Source organism: Suillus fuscotomentosus, assembly GCF_016647785.1.
Source record: "Suillus fuscotomentosus strain FC203 chromosome Unknown F5891scaffold_13, whole genome shotgun sequence".
Classification (NCBI taxonomy): Eukaryota; Fungi; Basidiomycota; class Agaricomycetes; order Boletales; family Suillaceae; genus Suillus; species Suillus fuscotomentosus.
This window is the reverse complement of record NW_024539525.1, coordinates 369,547-392,660: the sequence shown is the minus strand read 5'-3', so window position 1 is coordinate 392,660 and position 23,114 is coordinate 369,547. Positions and strand designations below refer to the sequence as shown.

The 23,114-nt window shown below is 46.8% G+C and overlaps 9 protein-coding genes across 9 annotated transcripts; 6 read left to right on the top strand and 3 right to left on the bottom strand.

Moving 5' to 3' along the window:
* Nucleotides 1-104: 104 nt before the first annotated feature.
* F5891DRAFT_1171539 (KRI1-like family C-terminal-domain-containing protein) lies at nucleotides 105-2,695 on the top strand (the record flags this gene model as incomplete). Its single annotated transcript, XM_041365547.1, has 10 exons — nucleotides 105-213; nucleotides 265-413; nucleotides 465-578; nucleotides 630-818; nucleotides 868-929; nucleotides 982-1,403; nucleotides 1,451-1,615; nucleotides 1,670-1,899; nucleotides 1,949-2,328; nucleotides 2,384-2,695. The coding sequence occupies exons 3-10, from the start codon at nucleotides 476-478 to the stop codon at nucleotides 2,693-2,695; spliced, it is 1,863 nt and encodes a 620-aa protein (XP_041228931.1). The 5' UTR covers nucleotides 105-213; nucleotides 265-413; nucleotides 465-475.
* A 341-nt stretch (nucleotides 2,696-3,036) lies between these two features.
* F5891DRAFT_947311 (uncharacterized protein) lies at nucleotides 3,037-3,318 on the top strand (the record flags this gene model as incomplete). The annotated part of the gene is made up of 1 exon (XM_041374732.1): nucleotides 3,037-3,318. The coding sequence occupies one exon, from the start codon at nucleotides 3,037-3,039 to the stop codon at nucleotides 3,316-3,318; it is 282 nt and encodes a 93-aa protein (XP_041228930.1).
* A 10,014-nt stretch (nucleotides 3,319-13,332) lies between these two features.
* F5891DRAFT_1018989 (mitochondrial PGP phosphatase-domain-containing protein) lies at nucleotides 13,333-14,519 on the bottom strand. Its single transcript, XM_041361064.1, has 4 exons — nucleotides 14,286-14,519; nucleotides 14,199-14,237; nucleotides 14,050-14,145; nucleotides 13,333-14,004 (listed from the first exon to the last, which is right to left on the bottom strand). The coding sequence occupies exons 1-4, from the start codon at nucleotides 14,391-14,393 to the stop codon at nucleotides 13,549-13,551; spliced, it is 699 nt and encodes a 232-aa protein (XP_041228929.1). The 5' UTR covers nucleotides 14,394-14,519; the 3' UTR covers nucleotides 13,333-13,548.
* A 62-nt stretch (nucleotides 14,520-14,581) lies between these two features.
* Nucleotides 14,582-15,540, top strand: F5891DRAFT_1276499 (clathrin light chain-domain-containing protein). Its single transcript, XM_041370235.1, has 4 exons — nucleotides 14,582-14,864; nucleotides 14,920-15,056; nucleotides 15,112-15,264; nucleotides 15,317-15,540. The coding sequence occupies exons 1-4, from the start codon at nucleotides 14,646-14,648 to the stop codon at nucleotides 15,528-15,530; spliced, it is 723 nt and encodes a 240-aa protein (XP_041228928.1). The 5' UTR covers nucleotides 14,582-14,645; the 3' UTR covers nucleotides 15,531-15,540.
* F5891DRAFT_1018983 (alpha beta-hydrolase) lies at nucleotides 15,541-16,950 on the bottom strand. The gene is made up of 7 exons (XM_041361063.1): nucleotides 16,521-16,950; nucleotides 16,270-16,470; nucleotides 16,117-16,215; nucleotides 16,015-16,065; nucleotides 15,933-15,962; nucleotides 15,808-15,882; nucleotides 15,541-15,756 (listed from the first exon to the last, which is right to left on the bottom strand). The coding sequence occupies exons 1-7, from the start codon at nucleotides 16,872-16,874 to the stop codon at nucleotides 15,643-15,645; spliced, it is 924 nt and encodes a 307-aa protein (XP_041228927.1). The 5' UTR covers nucleotides 16,875-16,950; the 3' UTR covers nucleotides 15,541-15,642.
* Nucleotides 16,951-17,635: 685 nt separating this feature from the next.
* F5891DRAFT_897616 (glycoside hydrolase family 28 protein) lies at nucleotides 17,636-19,358 on the top strand (the record flags this gene model as incomplete). Its single annotated transcript, XM_041373392.1, has 12 exons — nucleotides 17,636-17,782; nucleotides 17,838-17,888; nucleotides 17,937-18,038; nucleotides 18,091-18,107; nucleotides 18,162-18,270; nucleotides 18,332-18,500; nucleotides 18,556-18,601; nucleotides 18,657-18,725; nucleotides 18,782-18,923; nucleotides 18,976-19,049; nucleotides 19,104-19,208; nucleotides 19,262-19,358. Coding segments are annotated over 12 exons (1,128 nt in total), but the record flags the coding sequence as incomplete, so codon positions are not given.
* On the top strand, nucleotides 19,290-20,669 carry F5891DRAFT_98219 (uncharacterized protein). The gene is made up of 3 exons (XM_041377200.1): nucleotides 19,290-19,796; nucleotides 19,846-20,407; nucleotides 20,459-20,669. Exons 1-3 carry the CDS (start codon nucleotides 19,507-19,509, stop codon nucleotides 20,465-20,467), a joined length of 861 nt encoding a protein of 286 aa, XP_041228925.1. The 5' UTR covers nucleotides 19,290-19,506; the 3' UTR covers nucleotides 20,468-20,669.
* Nucleotides 20,670-21,178: 509 nt separating this feature from the next.
* F5891DRAFT_1127210 (uncharacterized protein) lies at nucleotides 21,179-21,601 on the top strand (the record flags this gene model as incomplete). The annotated part of the gene is made up of 2 exons (XM_041364161.1): nucleotides 21,179-21,521; nucleotides 21,573-21,601. The coding sequence occupies 2 exons, from the start codon at nucleotides 21,179-21,181 to the stop codon at nucleotides 21,599-21,601; spliced, it is 372 nt and encodes a 123-aa protein (XP_041228924.1).
* A 160-nt stretch (nucleotides 21,602-21,761) lies between these two features.
* F5891DRAFT_1018971 (uncharacterized protein) lies at nucleotides 21,762-23,001 on the bottom strand. The gene is made up of 3 exons (XM_041361062.1): nucleotides 22,770-23,001; nucleotides 22,551-22,708; nucleotides 21,762-22,473 (listed from the first exon to the last, which is right to left on the bottom strand). The coding sequence occupies exons 1-3, from the start codon at nucleotides 22,854-22,856 to the stop codon at nucleotides 21,843-21,845; spliced, it is 876 nt and encodes a 291-aa protein (XP_041228923.1). The 5' UTR covers nucleotides 22,857-23,001; the 3' UTR covers nucleotides 21,762-21,842.
* Between the last annotated feature and the right edge of the window lie 113 nt (nucleotides 23,002-23,114).

Below are 23,114 nucleotides of genomic sequence, written 5' to 3'. Positions count from 1 at the left end.
GCAGGCTGAGAGTGTAAGATGAAAGACTTTTAGAATTGCTATATACGCGTACTCGACATCATATAGGCACCGCGAAATGGAAATTTGAAGTGTGCACGTTGTTCGTTCTTTACAAGTGATTGCATTGCTGCGTCTTCCGAAGTGTATATTGTACTGCCTTTGCGTGCACGACTGTCGTAGCTTCACTTGTTTTGGCGTTTGTCGCAAGGGATTGTAAGTACGATTACATTACATGTTAATTCCTACCTGCTTACAGCTTTACAGTGCAATCGCAACTCCCACTGCCAGTGGACACTCGAATTTCATCCACATCGAGTCTGAGTCTGGACATCCGTACCACGTTGGGTTATACCACCTAAACACCCTCGAATTACGGTAACGAGCTAAAATCTCGTTTTCGCGGGCAGTACTCAGTATGTAGGCTTACTATCATACAGTGATGCACACTCACGCCAGTCAATAAGCACATAAAACCATGCTCTCCGACTCTGACACCGAAGATATCCAAACCTTCACTATCAATGAGCACTATGCAAAAGCCTTCGAATACAGAAAGGAGCGGGAGGAGCTCACGAAATGTACGTCCGAATCACATTCCCGTCTCACGTAAACTAAAACACCACCTCCAGTAAAAGAAAAATATGGGTCAGACTTTGAAGAGGGCACGGACGAGGAGACAGACTCTGAGGATGCAGAATCTGAAGATGAGGATGGGGAGGAACTCACGCCTGCAGTGGATGCAGCCATTCTGAGGACGCTAGCAAGGATCAAGAAAAAGGATCCGGCTATCTACAATGCGGAGCATACCATATTTGAAGGTGCAACCCCATCTGTTATGAGCCACACGCTAGTTCTGACACTTGTTAGAGGAGCAGGAGCGCACCACCGTTCGCGCTCCTCAGGTGCAAGAGCGAAAACCCAAGGATAAAGTAAGTATTTGAATCGCGAGTGCGACCTTTACTGAGTACTTCTCATTCATAGTCGAAACCTCTTACTTTCCGACAAGCAGCTCTTGCATCCGCTCTCGAAGCCAACACCTCTCGTTCCCCCACTCCAGAACCACACATACCTACGCATACCGAGGAGCAGTGTCAGCTACGCGATGAAACCCGTGCCGCATTCCATACCGCTGTTGATGAAAGCGACGACGACGGTTTGCTTATCCCACGAGAGAAAACAAAGGACGAGCTTGAGCATGAAGAAGAAGAATATCGAGAATACCTCAAGCATGCGGTTGGCGAGGATCTGGAAGGTCTCATAGAGGTCGAGAATTCGGGGACAGGTGCAAAGGCTGAGAGCAGTGAAGAAGGCGCGAGTAAAAAAAAGAAAAGCAAGACGAAGAAAAAAGGTAACGAGGCGAAGGGCATGTCCAAACCAGAGGCCGATCAGGAATTCCTCGTGAAGTGAGTCATGTTTCTTTATGAATACAGTCACTCTTAAATCTCCTCAGCTATATCCTTAATCGTGGATGGATCGACAAATCAAAAAAACGACTGCCTACATACAAGGATATCGCGGACGTAAAAGAGGAAGAGCCCACCATGGAAGATGACGACGAATTCGAGGAGATCGCCGACGTTTTCGAGACTTCATACAACTTCCGTTTCGAAGAACCGTGAGTACCGTCGCACTCTCCACTTCATTCTGCTATATGCCCTTCGCCTACCAGGGATGCAGCCACTATCAAGTCCTTCCCACGAAATATCGTTTCCACAGTGCGCCGAGTTGATACGACTCGCAAAGAGGGCCGTGAGCGAAAGAAGCAGCGCCAGGAACAAGAGCTCGAGAAAAAGCATGAGGAGGTGAAAAGGTTAAAAGCCCTTAAAATGAAGGAAATTCGCCGAAAACTCGAGTGTATCGGGCGTGAAGGCGGCGTCAGTATCGGTTCCGATGCTGAAGGTTCGTTATTCTTGTTACCTCTAATTATTTTGACACTAAAACCATGCAGCCTTCAAGGAGTTCGACCTCGATGCGGACTGGGACCCCGAAGCACATGACACGCAAATGGCGGGGCTCTACCACGATGTCAACGACTCTGATGTTGACGTTGATCAAGAAAAGCCCGTCTGGGACGATGACGTCGATATCAATGATATCATACCACCTTCTCACCCCGCCGAATCCTCTTCGTCTTCAAACAAGAAGAAGAAAAAGAAGAAGAAAAAGAAAAATGACGAGATCGACGACGAAGGGGTGGATATCGACGCTATGGATGCAGATGTCGTGCGCGAGTACGATGAAGAGGAATGGGATGGCACTGAAGAGATGAGGAAGCGCAAGCTTGATGAATACATGGACGAAGTCTACGGGCTTGAATTCAACGACATGGTGGGCTTTATCGTCTCATCTCTCTGGCAATCTGCATTCACGCGTATTGTCGCAGGTCGCAGGAATGCCTACGCGTTTCAAATATACTACGGCTGCACCGCAGACATTTGCGCTCACCCCTTCCGAGATCCTCATGGCCACAGATAAGGAACTTAATCAATACGTGAGCGTGAAGCGCTATGCACCGTACCGCGCGGAAAAGTGGGATCATAACCGTGGAGAGCGCCTCGCGGAGTTCAGGGAGAAATTGAAGGAACGGGCGGGGACTACTAGAACGAGCCACAGGAGCGAGGATCCGACGCCGAAAAAACGGCTGGGTAAGAAGGAGCGACAGAAAATGAAAGCGTCTTCAGGCGCAGGCATCTAGTCTATGGAATATATTTCAAGTGAAGATTTTCGCTAGTCAGCACTAGTCCCGACTCCCCAGGTGCCGAATCCTTGCGAATCTGACTAACCATCTTTGGATGTATTCCAATAAATGGTTCAAAGTTCATTAATCATTTGTGAATCAACCAAACATCTCATGTAATAATGGTTCTCAAAGTCGAACCTTGAAAAGAATTAATAGCGAATTCGGATGCTGCCGATACGGCAGGTTTTGAACTCCGACCTGCCCTGCTGGTGTGCTCGACGTCGTTGCTGCTGGTGTCAACGCTGCCAAAGCTCTAATCTGATTCTTAATCGCTGTCAGTAGGAACACCCTGGATCATGTCAAGATCCAATCAAAGAGGTCGGACCAATACATCCACTGGTACGGACACCTCAAAGAAGTGTACTATCCATTGGGAGGGGGTCCGTAGCGCTCGTACTGAACACCTACTTACGTGGTGCAAGGAAAACGAAGACGCACGCATCAAGCTCTTCTCCGATTCTGCAAAGGATGCCAAGGAGCAAGGTCGGAAGAAGAAGCAGAGTGGTACTTCGAGAGATGTTGTCTATTCACAGGTCGCACAAGCTGTATTTTCGAACGACGAGGATCTGGAGGTTTAACGACTCTTCAAGGAGGATCCCAAGGCATTCATAAAACCAGTTTCAACCCGTTTCGGCACGTAAGTATCTAGTTCCTGCGTCATCCGTCTTCCCACTGGAATCACTGATAAGCTGTTTCAGACTGAGAAAAAAATACAACGAATTCAACAAAGAACTCAAGCAGTCAGGAGCAGGAAAGACATATGCAGAGCTACAAGAAGATCCAAAGATGAAGTCTTTGATCGGTAAGTTTCAGCCGCTGTTGATCTGCACCTGTCCTAACCATGTCTCCATCAGTGTCACGAGTTCCAAATACAAATCATTATTCGTTCCTAAATTCTAAGTCCTTTAAGCGCCCAGTCACAGCGCCTGTTCCTAAGAATATGTTTACGGTTGAAGAAGTTCCTATTATTGCATCTATTGTAGAATTACCAGAGTCACGTGATCTATCGGACAAAGCCGAAGATATTGATGTCATGCCCCGCGACACTCTTAAAATGTTCCAGAGTCTTACTGCGGCTGCGGCACATGTTATGACGTCATAGTTATATATAGAATCGTACGATACCTTTAATTATTCTGATTGGTTAGTTAGTTCATACTCAGTTTCAGTCTCAGTTTCAATATGTGTATATAGGTAGCTCGTCGTAGTCAGCAGTTCTTTAGTTCAAACCTCTTGTATCTCCAAGTGAGCAATCCAAGACGTACCTGCTGCCTTATCATCTTTGTGATTATCTTGTTGTTTGAGTCCTAGTCTCTGCCCTGCGTTAATTCGTTTAAGGGGTTGTGACATTAGGTTTGAACTATAGGAGACTCCGACTCTCGCGTTACACTCTCGCATCTCTTTCTCTTTCGCCTGGTCGTGTTGATAGCCATCACACCATCAGCCGAAACAGAACCGTTATACTTTTGCCCAGCTTAACCGCTGCGATCCTTTGTTTCATCCCTTTGCTCATTTGAGCGCATTTTCCTACCTATCATCTTTCTTAGTTAGTAGTCCTATACCAGGCCCTGTCTTACCGCAGCCGCCAGTATACGGAGGTGTTCACGACATTAGGCGTGTCACTGCAACTTTGAGTGCTGGCCCAAAACCCTGCCTGCTCAACGTTACTATAGTTTCATTTTACCTATTCCTTTCTTCATACGCACGTAGGCATTCGTTTCGAGTCAATAGCGGAACTGTCTAGACGACAAACCGTGCTTTCGACCTACGAGGATTTAGTGACATACCCTAGTGAGACTCGCACTTGTAAGCTTCGGCTGGAAGAGTGATAACTTGTCCTAGGCTTGTACCCTCAGAACGGAGATTGCATTGTCCCTAGTTTTTCCCACTCGATCGAGTATAGTTACGTATCCTTTTTAGTTAGTATCAGGGAAGCATCGGTTGGGTTGATTAAAGAACCCTTCGATCCTGAAGTACGTGGTAGATCCGATCAGATATCGGGGACCGCTTCAGTTTTCCATTTACATAAACTTTCTTCTTTTCACCATCATTCCCTTTCGGAAGAGCCCTTACGAGCAGCTCTTCAACAGACATCAGTGAATCGGGTTCCAGAATACAACTGGCACTATGTCTGAGTTACCAAACTCTCCTACACAACCTGCACCGGCGGTGGTATTACCATCTACTCCACAAGAAATCGTTGAGTACATTCACATGTCACTTGCGAACCAAGCGGACAGCTTTAGGGTCAGAATAGCGGAACTAGAAGCCAAGAATTTAGCTCTAGAAGAAGCAAACAGACTCCTGGGCGTACGCCTGGAAATGCAAGAAGATGAGACTGTGAAAATACAATCTCAACAACCATCATTCGGCTCTGTAGGAGCTAGCCTACTTTCATCGAACTCTTCCCCCTCCATCAAATACTCCAAACCCCAAGACTTCACTGGAGAAAAGGACTCCATAGAACTCATGGTCTGGATATCCCAAGTAGCGCTATACACTGCGCAATGGCCCAACATCCAAGAAGGCCAAAGAATTGGAGTAATGCTCTCCTTCATGAAAGGTACTGCAGCCAAATGGGCGCAACCTTACATTAGCAAACTTGGAAAGACTGGAGATGAAAAGTTGACCGTGGAGAAATTCCTGGAAGACTTAGAAGCCATGTGGGGGCAAGAAGATCGTGAAGGGAAAGCGATCAGAGAACTGGAATCCCTTAGACAAGGATCTTCCTCAGTTCCAGAGTACACGGCCGCTTTCAGACAAAAGGCCGCACACACTTCATTTTCCGACTATGACCAGAGACAGAAGTTCAGACTGGGACTTCAAGACCGTGTCAAAATACAGCTCGCTCATGTCCGTTATGAGGACAAAAACACCATGAAGAAACTGGTGGAACATGCGATCCAAATCGGACGCAACTTCGAAGAGCTAGACGCGGACAAGAAGAAGATGACCTGGTGGACCCCTAAACAAGGCCCCAGGACCCCTGAATACAAACCTGGTCCAAGCAGGGAAAGCGACGCTATGGACGTCGACGCCAACAAGCAGCGAGGTGCTCCAAAACCTCAAGGAAGGACTGGATCCTTCAAATGCTACCGCTGTGGAGGCGAAGGCCATATGGCTAGAAACTGCAAAGACGCAGTCGCACCAAAAGTGCAGGTGAAGGCTACTACAGTGCCAAAAGAAGAAGACCCTATCCCGAGTTGGTTCAAAGCTTGGGTCAGCTCCAAGGAAGGCAAGGGTTTTTAGAAGGGTCGAAGTCAAAGTCTGCGAACTTAGACCCGAACAATCGTTTCTCCATCCTATCTACGTTCTCGGATGTATCAGAAGTATATATTAAATCCAAATCTGAGCATTTTTACATTCCGATCACATTGAAGGGAAAGAACCGACAAGCAGATGTGAAAGCACTGGTAGATTGCGGTGCATCGACATTATTTATTAGCGAGAAGTTTGTGAAAAAGAACGAAGTCCGGTGCCATAAATTATTGAGGCCCATTCCGGTTAAAAATATTGATGGCTCGTTAAATGCCGCTGGATCGATGACTCATTACGCTGAATTAGGTCTAAAGATCGGTGACCATGTTGAAGACCAAGCAGCCTTCATGGTTACGGACTTAGGAAGCGATGATGTTATTATTGGCATAGATTGGCTAAGATATCACAACCCGGAAATAGATTGGAACGCTGGACGTTTTGCACTTTCTCGTTGCCCAGTTAAATGTATTACTAAAAAAGAACAAAGACAAAAAAATAAAGAAAATAGAAAAGAACAAAAAAAGATAGAAGAAGTGCCAGACCTGATTCCCACAGAAGAGGATGACGAAGAAGACATGGCGATGAAGAGGGCGACAGTTGAGGAAATAGAAGACGAAGAGTATCCTGGAGAATGGATCAAGTATAAAGCTTCGGTTGCCACGGAGCAGAAGGTTGCAGAAGAAGCAACGAAGGTGAAGAAATTGGTCGAAGAAATGGTTCCCGATTGGCTTCACGAGTACCTGGGAGTTTTCTCAGAAGAAGAATCTAAGCGCTTCCCTGAAAGAAAGAAATGGGATCATGCGATAGATCTTAAAGATGATGGCGATCTTCCGCCGAATGCGAAACCCTATCCCTTATCACCCAAGGAGATGGACACTTTGAAAGATTGGTTAAAAGCCGAAACTGCACTGGGACGTATAAGAAATTCACAATCTCCAGTAGCAGCACCTTTCTTCTTTGTGGCCAAAAAAGATGGCAAGTTAAGACCAGTAATGGACTATAGAAAGCTCAATGAGAAGACGGTTAAAAATGCATACCCGCTACCGAGATCTCAAGATTTGATTGATGCTTTAACCGGTGCCACGATGTACTCCAAGATGGATGTAAGATGGGGGTACAATAATATTCGCATGAAAGAAGGAGATGAGTGGAAGGCGGCCTTCAAAACGCCGTTTGGTCACCATGAACCAACCGTGATGTACTTCGGTTTAACAAATTCCCCTGCCACGTTTCAAACCATGATGAACGAGATATTCAGAGATTTAATTGATGGAAAGACTGTAGTTGTCTATATCGATGATATCCTCGTGTTCACAAATGGCAATAGGGAGCAACACCGAAAAGTTGTACGAGAGGTACTAAAACGACTAAAAGAGAATGATCTGTATCTGAAGCCTGAAAAGTGTAGCTTCGAACAGACAGAAGTCGAATTCCTCGGGTTGATAGTGGAGAAGGGTGGTGTTCGAATGGACCCCGTGAAAGTAGAAGGAGTAATGAAATGGCCTGTACCCAAATGTGTTAAAGATATACAAGCATTTATGGGCTTCGCCAACTTCTACAGAAGATTTATCTTCGGGTTCTCGGACATCGCTAGACCAATGAATGATTTACTACGGAAAGATGTCAAATGGGATTGGACGGAGAAACAGCAAGATGCTTTTGATGAACTGAAGTCAAGGTTTACATCAGCTCCGATCCTAGTAATGCCTGACGTTGAGAAGAAAATGAAAATAGAAACCGATGCTTCTGATTACGCAACTGGAGCGGTTCTATCTCAACTGATGGAAGATGACCTATGGCACCCCGTGGCGTATTACTCTAAGTCAATGAACGATGCAGAAAGAAATTATGACATCCATGACAAAGAGTTACTCGCAATCATTCGAGCGTTGGAGGAGTGGAGGCACTATGTGCAGGGAAAACCTCACCATGTGGAGATCTGGACGGATCATAAGAATCTCGAGTACTTTATGACAAGCCAAAAGTTGACAAGAAGGCAAGCCAGATGGAGTTTATTCCTGGCGGAGTATGAATTTACGCTCCAACATAAGCCTGGCGTAGTCAACGATAAGGCCGATAAGCTTTCTCGGAGAGAAGACCACAGAGGGGGGGTAGAAAACGACAATTCCGATCGTATTTTGTTAAAACCGGAGTTTTTTACTGTAAAAGCTGCTAAAAGAGGTCAAGTTCTAGTGCAAGGAGAAAAACAATTGCTGAGAAAGATAAGGCAATGCACAGAACGAGAACCCGAAGTCGCTAAAGCGCTACAAACGTTAAAAGCAGCACCGGTGCAATTGCGTAGAGGAGTTGAAGAATGGAATGTGGAGGATGGATTGGTGTTATTCCGAGGACTGGTTTACGTTCCAAACGATAAAGAGATTTGCCGAGAGATATTGGAGTTGTTTCACGACTCTCCACCGGCTGGACATCCTGGATGTGCCAAAACCTTAGAATTGATTTCCAGAAATTATTGGTGGCCTTCAATGACGAAGTATGTCCACGATTTACGTAGATGGCTGTGATAGATGCAGAGCAACGAAGATTCACCCAACGCAACCACATGGTCCGCTTAAACCAAATGAAATACCAGCGGGACCTTGGCAATCAATCACTTGTGATTTGATAGTAGATTTGCCTAAAAGCGAAGGGTTCGACTCTATTTTTGTTGTCGTTGATCGATACACAAAACAAACGCACATCATGCCTACGAAAAAGGAAGTTGACGCTCGAGGAATCGCGAAACTTTTCTTAGATAACGTATGGAAACACCATGGAACTCCGAAACAGGTGATATCGGACAGAGGGACACAATTTGTTTCCAAGTTTATGGGACAAGTGTCGAAACGCCTAGGCATAAAATGGAACATGTCAACGGCTTATCATCCTCAGACAGACGGACAAACAGAGAGAATCAACCAAGAAGTAGAGCAATATCTGAGAATGTTCACGTCTTACCGCCAAAATGATTGGGTAGAGCTTCCAATAGCAGAATTCGCTCACAATAACTCTGTCACTGTAACGGGTCATAGTCCATTCAAAGTACTCTACGGATATGATCCAGAGTTTACTTTTTCACCAATTTCCAATTCTAAAGTACCTGCAGCTGATGAACGAGTGGATGTAATGAAAGAGGCGAAGGAAGACGCAGAAAGTATGCTGCGAATGGCGAATGAGCGGATGAAGAGATTCTACGATAAAGGAGTAAAAGACGCACCACAATTCAAGAAAGGAGATCTGGTCTGGCTCAATGCCAAAAATATCCGTCAGAAAAGACCAAATAAGAAACTCTCCGATCGATGACTTGGTCCGTTTGAAGTGCTAGAGAAGACGGGTGATGTAAATTACCGCCTGAACCTTCCAGCAAAATATCAGATTCATCCGGTATTCCACGTAGAATTACTCACTCCGCATTCCCCCTCGACCTTAGTCCAAAGACTTCCACATCATCGTCCGCCGCCAGAGATCTTATCAGAAGGCGATTCCGAATGGACAGTACGAAAAGTCCTAGACTCGAGACTGCACAGATCAAAACTCCAATACCTAGTAGAGTGGGAAGGATATCCGATAGAAGAAGCGACATGGGAACCTGAGGAAAACCTTGAGAATGCACGGTTGAAAGTTCAAGAATTTCACCGGCAAAATCCGAAGGCATTGAATCCCCGCAAAATTAACAAATCGGTGTTCGAAACCCAAGAGTTTTTGGAATGGCGCAAAAAGTTTATCCGCCCTAGTTTCATTCGCGATGACGCTCATCCTAGAGAGGGGGTAATGTCACGAGTTCCAAATACAAATCATTATTCGTTCCTAAATTCTAAGTCCTTTAAGCGCCCAGTCACAGCGCCTGTTCCTAAGAATATGTTTACGGTTGAAGAAGTTCCTATTATTGCATCTATTGTAGAATTACCAGAGTCACGTGATCTATCGGACAAAGCCGAAGATATTGATGTCATGCCCCGCGACACTCTTAAAATGTTCCAGAGTCTTACTGCGGCTGCGGCACATGTTATGACGTCATAGTTATATATAGAATCGTACGATACCTTTAATTATTCTGATTGGTTAGTTAGTTCATACTCAGTTTCAGTCTCAGTTTCAATATGTGTATATAGGTAGCTCGTCGTAGTCAGTAGTTCTTTAGTTCAAACCTCTTGTATCTCCAAGTGAGCAATCCAAGACGTACCTGCTGCCTTATCATCTTTGTGATTATCTTGTTGTTTGAGTCCTAGTCTCTGCCCTGCGTTAATTCGTTTAAGGGGTTGTGACAATCAGATACAAAGCTCGAAAAATTTCCCTGGTGGCCTGAGCTTCATGGCTGGTGGTGGACAAATCCAGCCTTCAATCATGCCTTCTCTACTGCGGACGCAGGGCAAGATTTTGCATCTGCTGCGCTGGAACATTTCAATCTTTCCAAGCACCCAAAACCATTGGCTACAGTCGACGATGATGCTCGCACGGATGATGATCCTGAAGATGGAGAAATAGTTGAGGTCGGTACTTGCAGTGTGGATGATGGTGCCGTTGTAGATGTGACAGATGATATGCTGGTCGACCAGCCCCCCCGCATAGAATCACAATCCTCCTCGTCACCGCTGATACCTTTGGACTGTGGTCCTAGCAATACACCTGACTCGTTCTCGCTGCATCCATTGCCACCCTGGTACCAACGACCTCAGCTCCCTCCCATCTCAACTTCTGATGCACCTGGAGTGGTATCATTGAATTCTCCTGAGCGCTCACCAGTACGCAATCGAAGTGCCCCCGATAATCCACTGTCTGTTTTTTCCGATTTCAAAGATTCTTCACCTAGCTGTCAGTCTACACCTATCGACTCAGAAGACTCGGATATTGGTGCCAGCCGAGCACTGCGGTCTCTCCGTGTCAGCTCACTTAAAGGAAGTCGTGAAAGTTCACCTTCTCTTGCCGCAAAACAGTCTCATCCACCTACTCGAAGTGCATCACCTCAGTTTAGTCGTCCCCCCTCTTCATCACGCAAACGCCCTGGCAGCAGTGCCCTTGACCAGACCTCTGCCGCTGCAGAAAAAATGTCCCAAACGGCAGACTCTCTAATGAAGCACCTCGACAGCAAACGTGAGGGTCGTGCCGAGCACGAAAGCTATAAACGTATGAAACTTCAGGGCGACATTTGGGCTCGTGATCTCAAGGCCCGCAGTGCTCGTGATGAGCGGGAGCATGCAATGCGTCTTGCGGAACAAGACCATCTCCACCAGCAGGAGAGGATGACTCAACAAATTGAGTTTGCAAGACTCGAGCTTGAGCTATCTCGTGCACGTCGAGAAGAGGAGGAGGCTCGGATTCGTCGTATTGCCATGGAGCGTGGTTTTGAATCAAACTGAAGTAGGTCTATATTACCACTCGTTTTTAGGACTTGGAAATGCATACCATCTTGTACTCGATCTCAAGCGTGACTACACACAGCAAACGCTACAGGTTTGGGATAAGCGCTTTGAGTTCGCCGAGCTCAAGTGCAAATTTCCCTCGTTGGGTACTAAGGAGGACGAGGAGCTTCTACTTGACAAAGGTTATGTATGTACTAAAGAGGACGAAGAGCTTCTACTTGACAGAGCAACCGCGTCTTTAGCGTTGCTCCAACGAGGAAAGCAACCGCGTCTTTAACGCGTTGCGAAAATCCTGCCCTGCAGTTCCAATGTAGGTCTGATCACCTACCGCACCACCCTCTTGCTGATCATCCTCTCCTGCATCACCATCAGCTCGCCTCAACCTCCGAGTTTGCTGATAGAAACAGACATTCGTGTCCTCATGGTTGGATTTTTCCTCGATTTCGATGATTAGATTGTGCAGAATGAAGCACGAATGGATCCACATGTTTGCGTAGTCGAGGTCCTTCTGACTTTGGATTGGGATGCGAAGCTCCCGCAGTGATTGGAACCGGCCCTTGATAGAGCCAAAAAAATGTTCTGAACGAACACGGACCTAGATGTTGGGTAAGGACTATGAATGTATATTGCCATTCCTACTCACTGTCGATAGGTTATAGTTGAACGTCTTTTGGTCCGGGGTCAAACACCCTCCCGGTGGCCGTTTATACGGTGGCACACACCAGGTTCGTGCAGCATATGCTGAGTCCGCCCACAACCACTCTCCTGCACCGAAAAACGACTCGGGATCCCGGGAAACTCTTGTCCGCGCAAATACGTTTGAGTCGTGGAGACTTCCAGGTACACCGATGACATAGTCCACGATACGAAGGTTGTGAGGGAATATAATGACCTTTTTTGATTGTAAGTCGCTGCACTGCACATCGAACTGACACTTACCTGCGCTGTTAGAGAATAGTCTGAATTTTTGTCGAAGAAACCCTCCCCGTGCCAACCTGGCTTCTCGTGTAAGGGAGACGGAGTCCCATCGACACAAAGGAAGCCTCCATGCCATTCATGACACGTCCTACTTTCCACGTAAGTTTTCGCCCGCTCTCGCTCAATTTGATCCTCGTGATCAAGTGAATCAAAATGAATGGCCCGGTCGTGAAGTTGCAGGATCGCAATCATCACACGTTTATAGCAATTGTAGACGGTCCCCACGGACACGCCAGCCCAGTTGGATATGTCTTCGGTGGTTGCAGCATTGCCATAATGGCCAGCGCCGTTGAGAAACATGGCGAGCTGTATTGGGACGGGGAGTTGGGGGTTATTCGAATTATTGTAGAAGATGGCGTGTCCTTGAATCAACTTTGTAAGTTCTTCAAACACATCCGCATCAACACGGAGCTTGCGACGGAATTTTTCAGGTGAGAATAGAGCCCACTCCTTCAGCAGGTGTAGCTGAGGCGCGCGACTCAGAGATGGACGGAAATCAAGGACCCGACATTTCTCCACCTCGTCGTGGAGTGCAGTGATTGCATCGGCAAACTGAGTAAAGACTCGTTCGCACATATCTGGGATGTCACGCGATAGGAACTCGGAGTATACAGTTGAGAGTGACATCAGAGAGTTGTCTGACAAGGCAGAGGTAATCGACAACATAGGGGACACTGGGGATACTGGCCATGTTGGTGATGCGGTCCGTATACTAACATCCGAGCCACTACGGCCATTGGCAGCGCCATCAGATTCCTTATCAGAGTCTTCATCGTCGTCTTCATCTAATAGTTGATCTACCATAAACTCAATTAGTTCCATATAACGTGCGATGGTGAGATCATTGCTCGTTTTTTTGAGACTACGAAGCAGCTTCTTTCGATCAGATTCTTGGGGCATACTAGATGGAGTTGCAGAACGCTATAGCAGGTGCCAGGAGATGATGGTCACAGTACAACGTTTAGGGTTTATTTGTCAGCGTCGGAGCGTCAATAATACCGGCAACTCGCAAATCTTTGACCTTTCAAAATTCTACGAAGTTAACTTTGAGAACCACTAATGAGCTACAAATGACACAGGTATGACTCGTGAACTAATCCTAAAACATTAAGTACAGTGGCAACTGTAACCAACCGCCAGTCAACAGGCTTGAGCTGTAGAGGAAGTAGGTTCGATTCATGGATTGCGTTATACGCAGAAAAGTCGCCGACCATGCTATCTCCACTTCATCATGTTCAACATTTTAGTAAATGCGCTTCCAGTCTTGCGAGGTTCCGGAGGAGGGAGTTCCCTCACGAATATGTTAGTACCCACGGAAGACGTTTCTCCGTGTCTCGCCCACTTTCGAGCCAGGTCCACCAAGCGCTTTTCGGCCCATCGCATCACCATGCTTTCTTTTTGCCAGACACCATTCGTCCAGATAGCAAGGGGGCCGCCAATCCTCGCACGAGCGGATGCATCGCTCGCAGATGAGGCGAAGCCAGAGCGCATTCTGTTTGCCATGATCACATCCGTAAATATACGGTCCCCGACTACAACTAGTTCGTCGTCGGGGATTGGAACGCGAAGAGACGAAAAGTAGGTGCGTATCGAAGCAATGCAGGAATAACCAGGCTTAAGAGTGTCGTGTCGGAGAACCGGGACAGAGAGGTGAAATGATACCGATTCTGCCTGTGCATGTTCAACTTCTGACTATGTTTGAAATGGTGGCCATACCTGGATTCCTCCGGCATCGAATTTGGTGCCAGCGGAATTACTGACGATGATTATATTTTCTTCCCCGAATGCCTCACGACATTCTCTCCAGGCGTCCTGTAAAATAGGTTTTCAACATCTGACTGAAATTTATGACCCTTTAAACTCACCTCGAGCTGTGGCACAAGGGTGTCTTGATGCGGGATCGTCTGCTGTGTGTTCAGAAAAATAGAGACGCCAAAAATCTTGTGACTAACCAAGCAATTGTCTTTATCAAAGACTGCTCCTCTATAGCCTGCATTTCGGAGTGCCAAAAAATCAATTTGACGAATATCTGTCTGTGGTTTAGCGTTAGTTGTAGCCATGAATGCAGGAAGCTAGGGTGACCTTTGACTGTTACATGGGGAATAACAAGTCGGGGATTTTTGAGTAGGTGAAATGGAGCAAGAATGCCTGGGATGTTCAATGGCATCGATAGAAAAGGTGAGAAGACAGTCTGAATGCATGAAAGCTATGCAACATTTGACACCCGGCAAACGCCGTGGACTGCCCAACTTGTTACCCTTTAGCAGCGTTAAACCTATCTGTCAAGTTCAGGCTGCAGCGTATTCGGAAACATGGACGACGACTTTGATTTTGACCGCGCAGCCTCCGCCTTTCCTGATATCGACCTGGACGGGCAGGGTGACGTACACTTGCCATCTGCCCCCGTGGCGAGCAGTGGCTTCTCATTTGATGATTTCGAGAATCCACTGGGACAGACCGAAGTGAAGGTCACAGGCGATGATGAGATTGAGAAGTTCGAGGATCAGTTTCCAGAGCTGAACATTGGGCAGGTAAGTAGTACTCATGGGTAATTGGATTGTATTAATGTGTCTCTTTGCTCTGTAGCCTGTATCTTCTCCCCCACATGCCCTTCCAACTTTTGGTGCTCCTCCTCCATTTGCTCCTCGTCCACAGCCATCAGCATTTTCGTCTACGCCCATCCTCAACCAACAACTCGATGAGGACGAGCCTGAAGTTATCAGGTACATCATCAAATTGTTATATATGAAGTTCATCGCTGACAGTTGTCTAACCAAGGAAATGGCGCGAGAGCCAGCTAGAGGAAATCCAGGCTCGCGATGAAGCCAGTAAGGCTAAACGCCAACAAACTATCGGGAAGGCCGAACATGCTATTGACCAATTCTACGAGGAATACGCAGCAAAGAAGGAGAGGACTATTCGTGAAAACAAGTTAGTTAAACCTTGTCCAACTAGACGAGTTCCACTGATGGGTTTTTCAAAGGGACGAAGAAAGTGATTTCTTGGAGTCACTATCCTCATCTCTTACCAAAGGGACGACTTGGGAGCGTATTTGCGAGAGCGTAGAGCTACAAAATTCCCAGAGCAAAACAATCGCAAGGGCTGGTCCTGGCACCACTGACCTGTCGCGGTTTAAAGAAGTGCTGTTGCGTTTGAAGCGTGAGGGAACTGCTGCTCCCGGCGCAGCTGGTTATTAGACATTACGTGTTTTACATGTATATACCTCTTGTTTTAATTTTCCGGACTTTTCTCTCCTTTGAGACTGAACACACAGACGAAATAGTAAGCAGTAAAAGCTGTGTAGTATCCTCAGAGCCTGGATGAAATGTGAGAATACAGGTGTGCCTCCACCCAGGTAATACACTCCTCGGTGAGTTTCTCCTTCACGCCGTCTGATTCATTGTGAAGTTCGTGATAGCCACCCTGGTGAAACATTAACCTGCAATTTGCAGCAGTGACATCGCAACTGCTTACTTGGTAAATGGATATTTTCTTATCCTTTGCTGGTACCCGCTGATGAAAAAGCTCAGAAGCTTTGGTAGAAGTTACCTGCGACATATCAGAGCTTCTTAGGATGAGGTATTCTACAAGACACGAACCTTGTCATCCGAACCATGTATGAAGAGGACCTGACGACATTCGTGAATGGTACAGAAAGGGAACTCGACTGAAATAACTTACAGGGAGGTCTGTAGGCCAAAGAGCGTAATCAGTGTGCAAGAGATGCTCGCCCTAAGAAACTAGAGGTGAGATGTCAAACAGAAAGACATGACAATTAATTACCCCGTCTAACATGTCGCTTACTCCACGAAGCGACCCAACTTGCTTAACCAAAGGATCTTTCGCATATTCCTCGCCGACAGTCTTGTCATGCGACAAATTCTACGACAGTACATTGAGCTATTCATATCAGCAAGGAGAAAAAGTTGTGAGTACCCGACCCTTGACGTCAGATGGAATAGTGAGCCAGGGAGCTAGCCGGCTAGCCTTGCCACCTATCCATCTTGCTGCTTTAGCAGCTGGCTTCGTTTGAAGGATGAGGGGGCTAGTAGAAATCACGCCCGCCAGGCCTGTGACTGTTTCCCTTGCAGGGGGACTACTTGCCCTGGTGCAAAATGCAAGTACTAATGCTCCACCCTAGAGTGTACGTGTCATTTTGTTCGATGTTCAAGATATTGAACTGATACCATTGAATGCCCATATAGAAACACGGGAATGGAACCAAACTCGCTCTTGGCATGGTTTATAGCCCACTCGATGTCCTGAAATTGTTCCTTCCAGCTCGTCTTCGCATACGAACTATCCTTGCTTTTCTTCTCCGTGTCTAAGGCCGTCCTTCCAAAGCCGCGCTGGTCATAGGCGAAGATAGCTATGTCGCGCGCGGACCAAGTAGGAAATACGTGCTCGTACCGGGCAATGTGCTCAATGAAACCGTGCACGAAAATTACAACAGCTTTTGCGGTGGAAGCTGGCCGGTACGTGCGAGTATAGAATTGTGTGTGCTGTGGACCAGCTAGCCATGATTCCAAGAAAGCTGACATGATCTGCAAGAAGAATATTTGATGCGACTCCCTCCTTGAAGACCCGAATTAAGACATTAGGTAATGCTTGAGATCTTGAGAACTTGAACGACAACTCCCTCGGTGCCTCAATGCTTGTATGTCTCGTCACGCACTTGCTATGAGCAAGCATTTCTTCAGAATTCCAGATAATGGACAAAAATCGGACATTCTAGAGTCTGCTGACCTTCGCTCCCTTGACACGCAGCCCTTTGCCAAGATTAATATGTATTGACCTCACAAGGACTCTCACATTGCATTACTCAAGATTCCCATCGCCATGTGTCCCTACTCAGATACCGAGGAGTTGAATATTAGTACGTTCTGGCCACGCTCAGGCAGACTCCAATTTCGCTAAGTCGAACGCAGGGGCAGAACGTTGTACCCACATTCATAGGTCATCGCCGTCCGGCATATGAATGTGGATTCACGTATCACACGATCAATGACCAGTGCAGACTGGAGTGTAGCGTATGCGCAATTTTCCCAATCATGACACTACTTGGAGTCTATATGCAACCGCAAATATTGTTGCAACCTGTCACACGTCAAGCGAAGGGACGCATCGAATAGATTCTTCCTTGCGCGCCGGCCGGGCCGCAGAGACCATTATGCGAATGATATTTAATGAAGCCACGTCCTTCCAAGTTACATTCAACACAATGCGTATCCTGTTCTTGACAGCATTAATAGTGGGTAGGCTCTTCTCGGCACGGGGAGCTGCCCCAAACACAGGCGACGTATCATGTATAGTCACAGCGAGTAGCGGAGACGATGGACCGCCATTTGTGGATGCTGTTCAGCGTTGTGATTCAGTAACAATTCCTCGTGAAACTACTCTTTCAATAGCAACGAGGATGAATATGACCGGCTTGAAGGACAAGAACATTGTACGTTACTGTGTTCTATGATGTTGTACTGACAATCTCACCTAGTGGGTTGCAGAATCTGTTGGGAACCATAAAATTCACAAGCAACATGTCATATTGGATCAACGTATGTGTTGTGGATCACAATGCGCCATCTGTTAACCCCTCGCATTAGAACGGTTTTCCATTTGAGTTCCAGGATCAAATCGCCTTTTGGATCGTAGGTGGGAAGAACATCCTTATCAATGGTGGCGGGACAATAGATGGTTCAGGTCAGGTATGCTAATTAACACATAGGATCTATGTCCTGCTAATCTCACAACCTGCAGGTCTGGTACGACGCGTTGTGAGCAGGACTGACAGTAGTCTGGGTGTAACGTTTGGTTGACTCTGCATTCAGTGCCACTAACAGCACTCTCTTGCGTCCAATCCTGCTCACGATTTACCAAGCTACTGATGTTGCCATCAAAAATATTACGATGATCAACAGCCCTGAGTGGTTTAACTTTGTGAGTATTTCAGAGTTTACTCAATCATTGACTTGACCAGCTTACCCTCCCTCCACGGCAGGTTAATGAAGGGAAGAACGTCGTCTACGACGGCGTTAATATTAGTGCCCTCTCCACATCAAACAACCTTGCGAAGAATACTGATGGCTGGGATATATATCGCAGTGATAGCGTTTCCATCATGAATTCGAACATCAACAATGGCGATGATTGTGTTTCACTAAAACCAAGTACTATCTATTCTCGCCTGGGCTTCATGGTTCACTCATGCAGTCTTTATCTTAGATTCAACGAATGTCATTGCATCAGACTTATACTGTAACGGTTCCCAGTCCGTAGAAGCTTTCTTTGGGCGTGGTACGCACCTGCTCACATCCTGTTGACAGTGGTATTTCCGTGGGATCCCTCGGGCAGTATGCTGGGGTATATGACATTGTCGAAAACTTCACTTCGACGTGCGTTCGATCACGGACTTCTATAATAGCCAGGAGCACTGATTAAGAATTCTCAGCAATGTCCAAATGTATAACGCTCAAAATGGTGCGCGCATTAAAGCCTTTGCTGGTCCGGGGGTCGGCAGTGGCCTTGTTAAGAACATTAGTTTTGGCTTCTTCACCGAGGGCAATGTCAACAACCCCTTAATCGTTGATCAGGTTTGTGCTCATCTTCTCACGATCTGCAAGAAACTAATCAACTGTTGTGCAGTGTTACATGACTAACGCAACAGAATGTACTGCATACCCTTCCAACGTATATATTCAGGACGTCACGTTTTCTAAGTAAGCGACAGTGATTATGTCCTTTCATTGAAACTTATACAACTGTTACCCAAGTTTCAAGGGCACTTCGTCTGGAAAAATGAATTCCGTAGTTGCTTCGCTGGCATGCTCTCCGGACGCCCGCTGCAACAACATCAGTGTCAACGATATTTCCCTCGAGTGCGTTTTGTTTTTTTGTTCCTTCAGGTCAATCAAATAATCAATCTGCAAAGACCACCTTCAAAAGATGGTAGTGCGACCTACTCTTGCCAGAACGTGAATATCACTGGAAATGCTGCTTACCTATTCGGTAACTGTACAACTACCTAAATGCAATCGAGCACCTCAGCACATACATAGTCAGCATCGTGGTTGTGGGCTTGTGTGTAACAAGCTCGTAGTAGCACATGCAGTCTTCTCAGGCTTAAAATTTTGATTGTTTGAGCCTACATCGAACTAAGCGCCCCTTCATGAATCAATGGATAACTTTGTTTACATAACTTCGTTATTCAAGTTGGACTCGTCTCGTCTGGGACCGTCGACAGTTCTGCACCAAATGTCTCTCTTCTCCAGAGTAAAACACATCGACGCTTTAGTCCGCTGCAACCGATCTACTTTCACTGCACATCGCTCAAGGTGGTTTTCCCTGTTCCCTGGCCGTGCTCAAGGAACCCAAATACCAAAAGGACAACCGTTTTATGAACTGAAGAAGCCCAGCATCTTAATTAAGTTCACCTGGACACTGCTCATAGCTGATGCGGTCTGCACGTGAGTTTTTCTGTTTTGTACGCGCTGATTTAACTTCAATGGTGTGCAGACTAGCAATGTGTGAGCTTTCCTGGAACTATTTCACGCGTCCCGTGGAACCAACCGAGCCCGCAATACCCCATGGCTCCAATACTATAGGCAATAAGCCACAGTACGAACTCCGCCCGACATACCAGCGTGCTGGTCTAGTTTTTATGCATCTCGCGTTTGGAGGTTGGGTGGCATTTATGGTTGGCATGAAAAGTGGAATGAATGTCAAGAGGATCTGGCTGACTCCACCACGTCCACGAGGCGGTTTGACCACGTCAACCCGAAAAGCAATCGGGCATCCAAAGGTTGCGACTTTTGAAGGCTTTGGCAGTTTTGGTCTACGGGGCGATGCACTGGACGTGAAAAATTGCCGCTTATCTGCTGCAGAATCTGCAAACGAGCTGACATTGATTGTTAACGCACCGGAGAATAGAACACAACAACTTTCGATCGCGACGAAAGGCGTTTATATTGACGGCAAGCCTGTTTCACGCGATGAAGTTTGCACTTCGCTCTCGCAAGTCTTTGGACATAGACCTGAACCCGCGTCTTGGATAAGTGGTCCAATTCTAGATGCACAGGTATGCCCTCCGAGTCAATCGACAATCTTATGCTTATATCGTTCAAAATAGAAACCATGAAACTCGAGCAGGATGGAATCTTGCGAGCCTGCTGTCAGTCAGTTGCAGCTGGCAGCTTACTACCTATATTTCCTCGACCAGATTGAGGCGATACAGTTACTGTAGCTTATTTGTGCACGTCATTATACGTGTCCGCCAAGAGGTCTGTACGCAAATAGGCAGACCACTTATGAATGCCATGCCGCGTCACTAGTCAAGCTCAAGATTCACGTTCACAGCAGGAGGGCTACCTAGGTCTGGATACATTGCCTAAATGTATGGACGACGTATTATCTGGGACCCATGGTCATGAACTCGTACATCGCACTTTTAAGTGAACGAGCGATACTACCTGCAGCCCAACGCAGGCACTGTCCCATATTGAAAATGAGGTGACGGATCCCCTGATTCCCACTCGACCTACTCAAGCTGCCATGGTTGCTAATTGTGTTACTGTCAACCCATGGCCATCGAGTCCTAGCCTTCTGCGATGATGGCCCTCAACGATTGCGCTGGCCTGACATTTATTACTAGTAAAAAGTCTCTTGCCGGTTTGCCCGCGTAGTCATTATATTTCCAGATTCACATCAAATCCTGTCTGCTATAATATAAGCTGACTTTTCTGCGCATGCGTGGATTGGCGTCAGTAGTAGTCCTTTAGCGAATTCAATACGACATGCATCGCGCATGCCGGTGCGGCATTTGCCGTGGTACACTTATTTCTCTGCCATCATGTCCGGTACTCAGTATATCCCTCACATACTATACTCAACAGCCTTGACCTCAATTTCTATGCACTTGCTGTGGCAGAGAAAAACGGCTGACGAAGACCGAGCAAGGTTCAAGGCTCAAACTTCCATTCTGCAAGACCTCATTGAGCAACTTCGTTCGGGCAAGCCAATATCTGACGAAGAGATTACGAAGTCGCGTAACCTTGCCTGTATACACGGAGAGGGAAAACAGTCGCCCGACAAGGACAGAACTAACATTGGATGGACGGATGTGTTATGGGGCCGAAAAACGCCTGCAGACCTTGGTGTCAGTGATGAATGGGAACGAAAAGATCTGGAGCAAAGTGAGTCGCTCCTGCCGTCACACACAGCAGCCAACTGACTGGTCTACCAAGTACGGAAAGAAATCGAGGCAGAGAGTTGAATGCCTTGCTTGGTGAGTATCGTCCAAACGTCTTCAACCTGTACACACAATATACACCAGACCAATATATCTACAGAGAGTACACGTGCGCCTATGCGAACTTCTCCCTTCGCCTACATGCAAGACAAAATCTCGTGCGACTGCTTTCTACTGCGAGCGCATATTCTTATACCTGAATGGACGATCGTATTGTGAATTAACGAGAGAAGCCCAGTGTCGACAAACCGTCTTGCAGCGTACCCTAGAAGGGGAATGTTTTTCCATTTGTGTGCTGACCATTCTGGGCAGACTCAGTAAACAAGAGTTTGAACATACGACAGCCACTCACCGCGTTGGAGTTGCCATTTGCGTTGGCATTCTTCTTCTTCTTTCCCCCCGGAGTGGGATTCTGCAATGTCGGAACCAGGCTTTCCGTGGTATCATCAACCCCATCTGCGGAACCTCCTTCAGCAACAGTGTTGGGTGGCTTAGCCGTTGAGGTGTTGGGGAGGCCAAAAATCTCGCATATGAATCTTTTGACGTCTTCATCCCCGGCGCTCGCACTCGTTGGTGAACGGCATCCATCCTCTGCCGCCTTCTGCAGCGCTCTTTCCCTCACCATAGTGAGCCTGAGAATCGTTTCGATGTCGAGCTTTGCAGCTTCTGATAAAGAAGGGAGGGTGGGGCTCTTTGCTAACGTCGAGTATGATGGTATTAGCAGCTGGGCATCAATCTTGAAGTCAGAATAGATCTTGATCTTGTCGATAGGTTGTAGGTCGAGCCTCTCGAGCTGACGGACCACCAGCTTTCGCACTTTGCCAAAGCCCCACCGTGTTGCGAGCCTCAAGATCACGAGCCACCTCTCAAGCGGCTGGTTCTCATATTCGAAGTCTCTAGAAGGCCACAGATTTCAGTAACGATGTTGGTGGACATTCAATGGGCGAGTGCGCTACGACTCAGTCGGACTCACTCGTCGTAGAATACCCACAGGAAGTGGGCAAAATCTTCAGGTTTGACATCCAATGTATAAGGCTTGGTGTTGCCATCACTGTCGGAAAATATCTCTCTAAAGGAACTTGGTTCGCGCTCGAAGAAATAACGATGTACTTTGAACAGTACGTTTTGTGCCTGAATGAAGAGAAATTAAATTATTCATCAGTGCTTCATACCCACTTGGAGGCCCTCTCACTAAAAACTGAGTGTCCCCAGTGGGAATGAAATACTGAGGATGTTTGATGATGGCGGAAAAACCAGTAGTGGTGGGCGTGTCTGACATGTCGTAGGAAATCGATGATTGGGGGTAAACAGTGCTCGTATGCCCCTTGATTCGATTGACATTTATATTTATCTACTTAAGTGCGAGCGCTGGTGATGCGTCGAACATCGGTGTATCGATGCCATCAGTATCAGACTTCAGATTGCTCAATGTAGTCTCATCCCGCAGTTCTAGCGACTGTCGACGTAATGATCCTTCGTTATTGCGTAGCGTCGCCTACAGGAATGATCAAGTATGGTACGTACAATAAAATTAAAC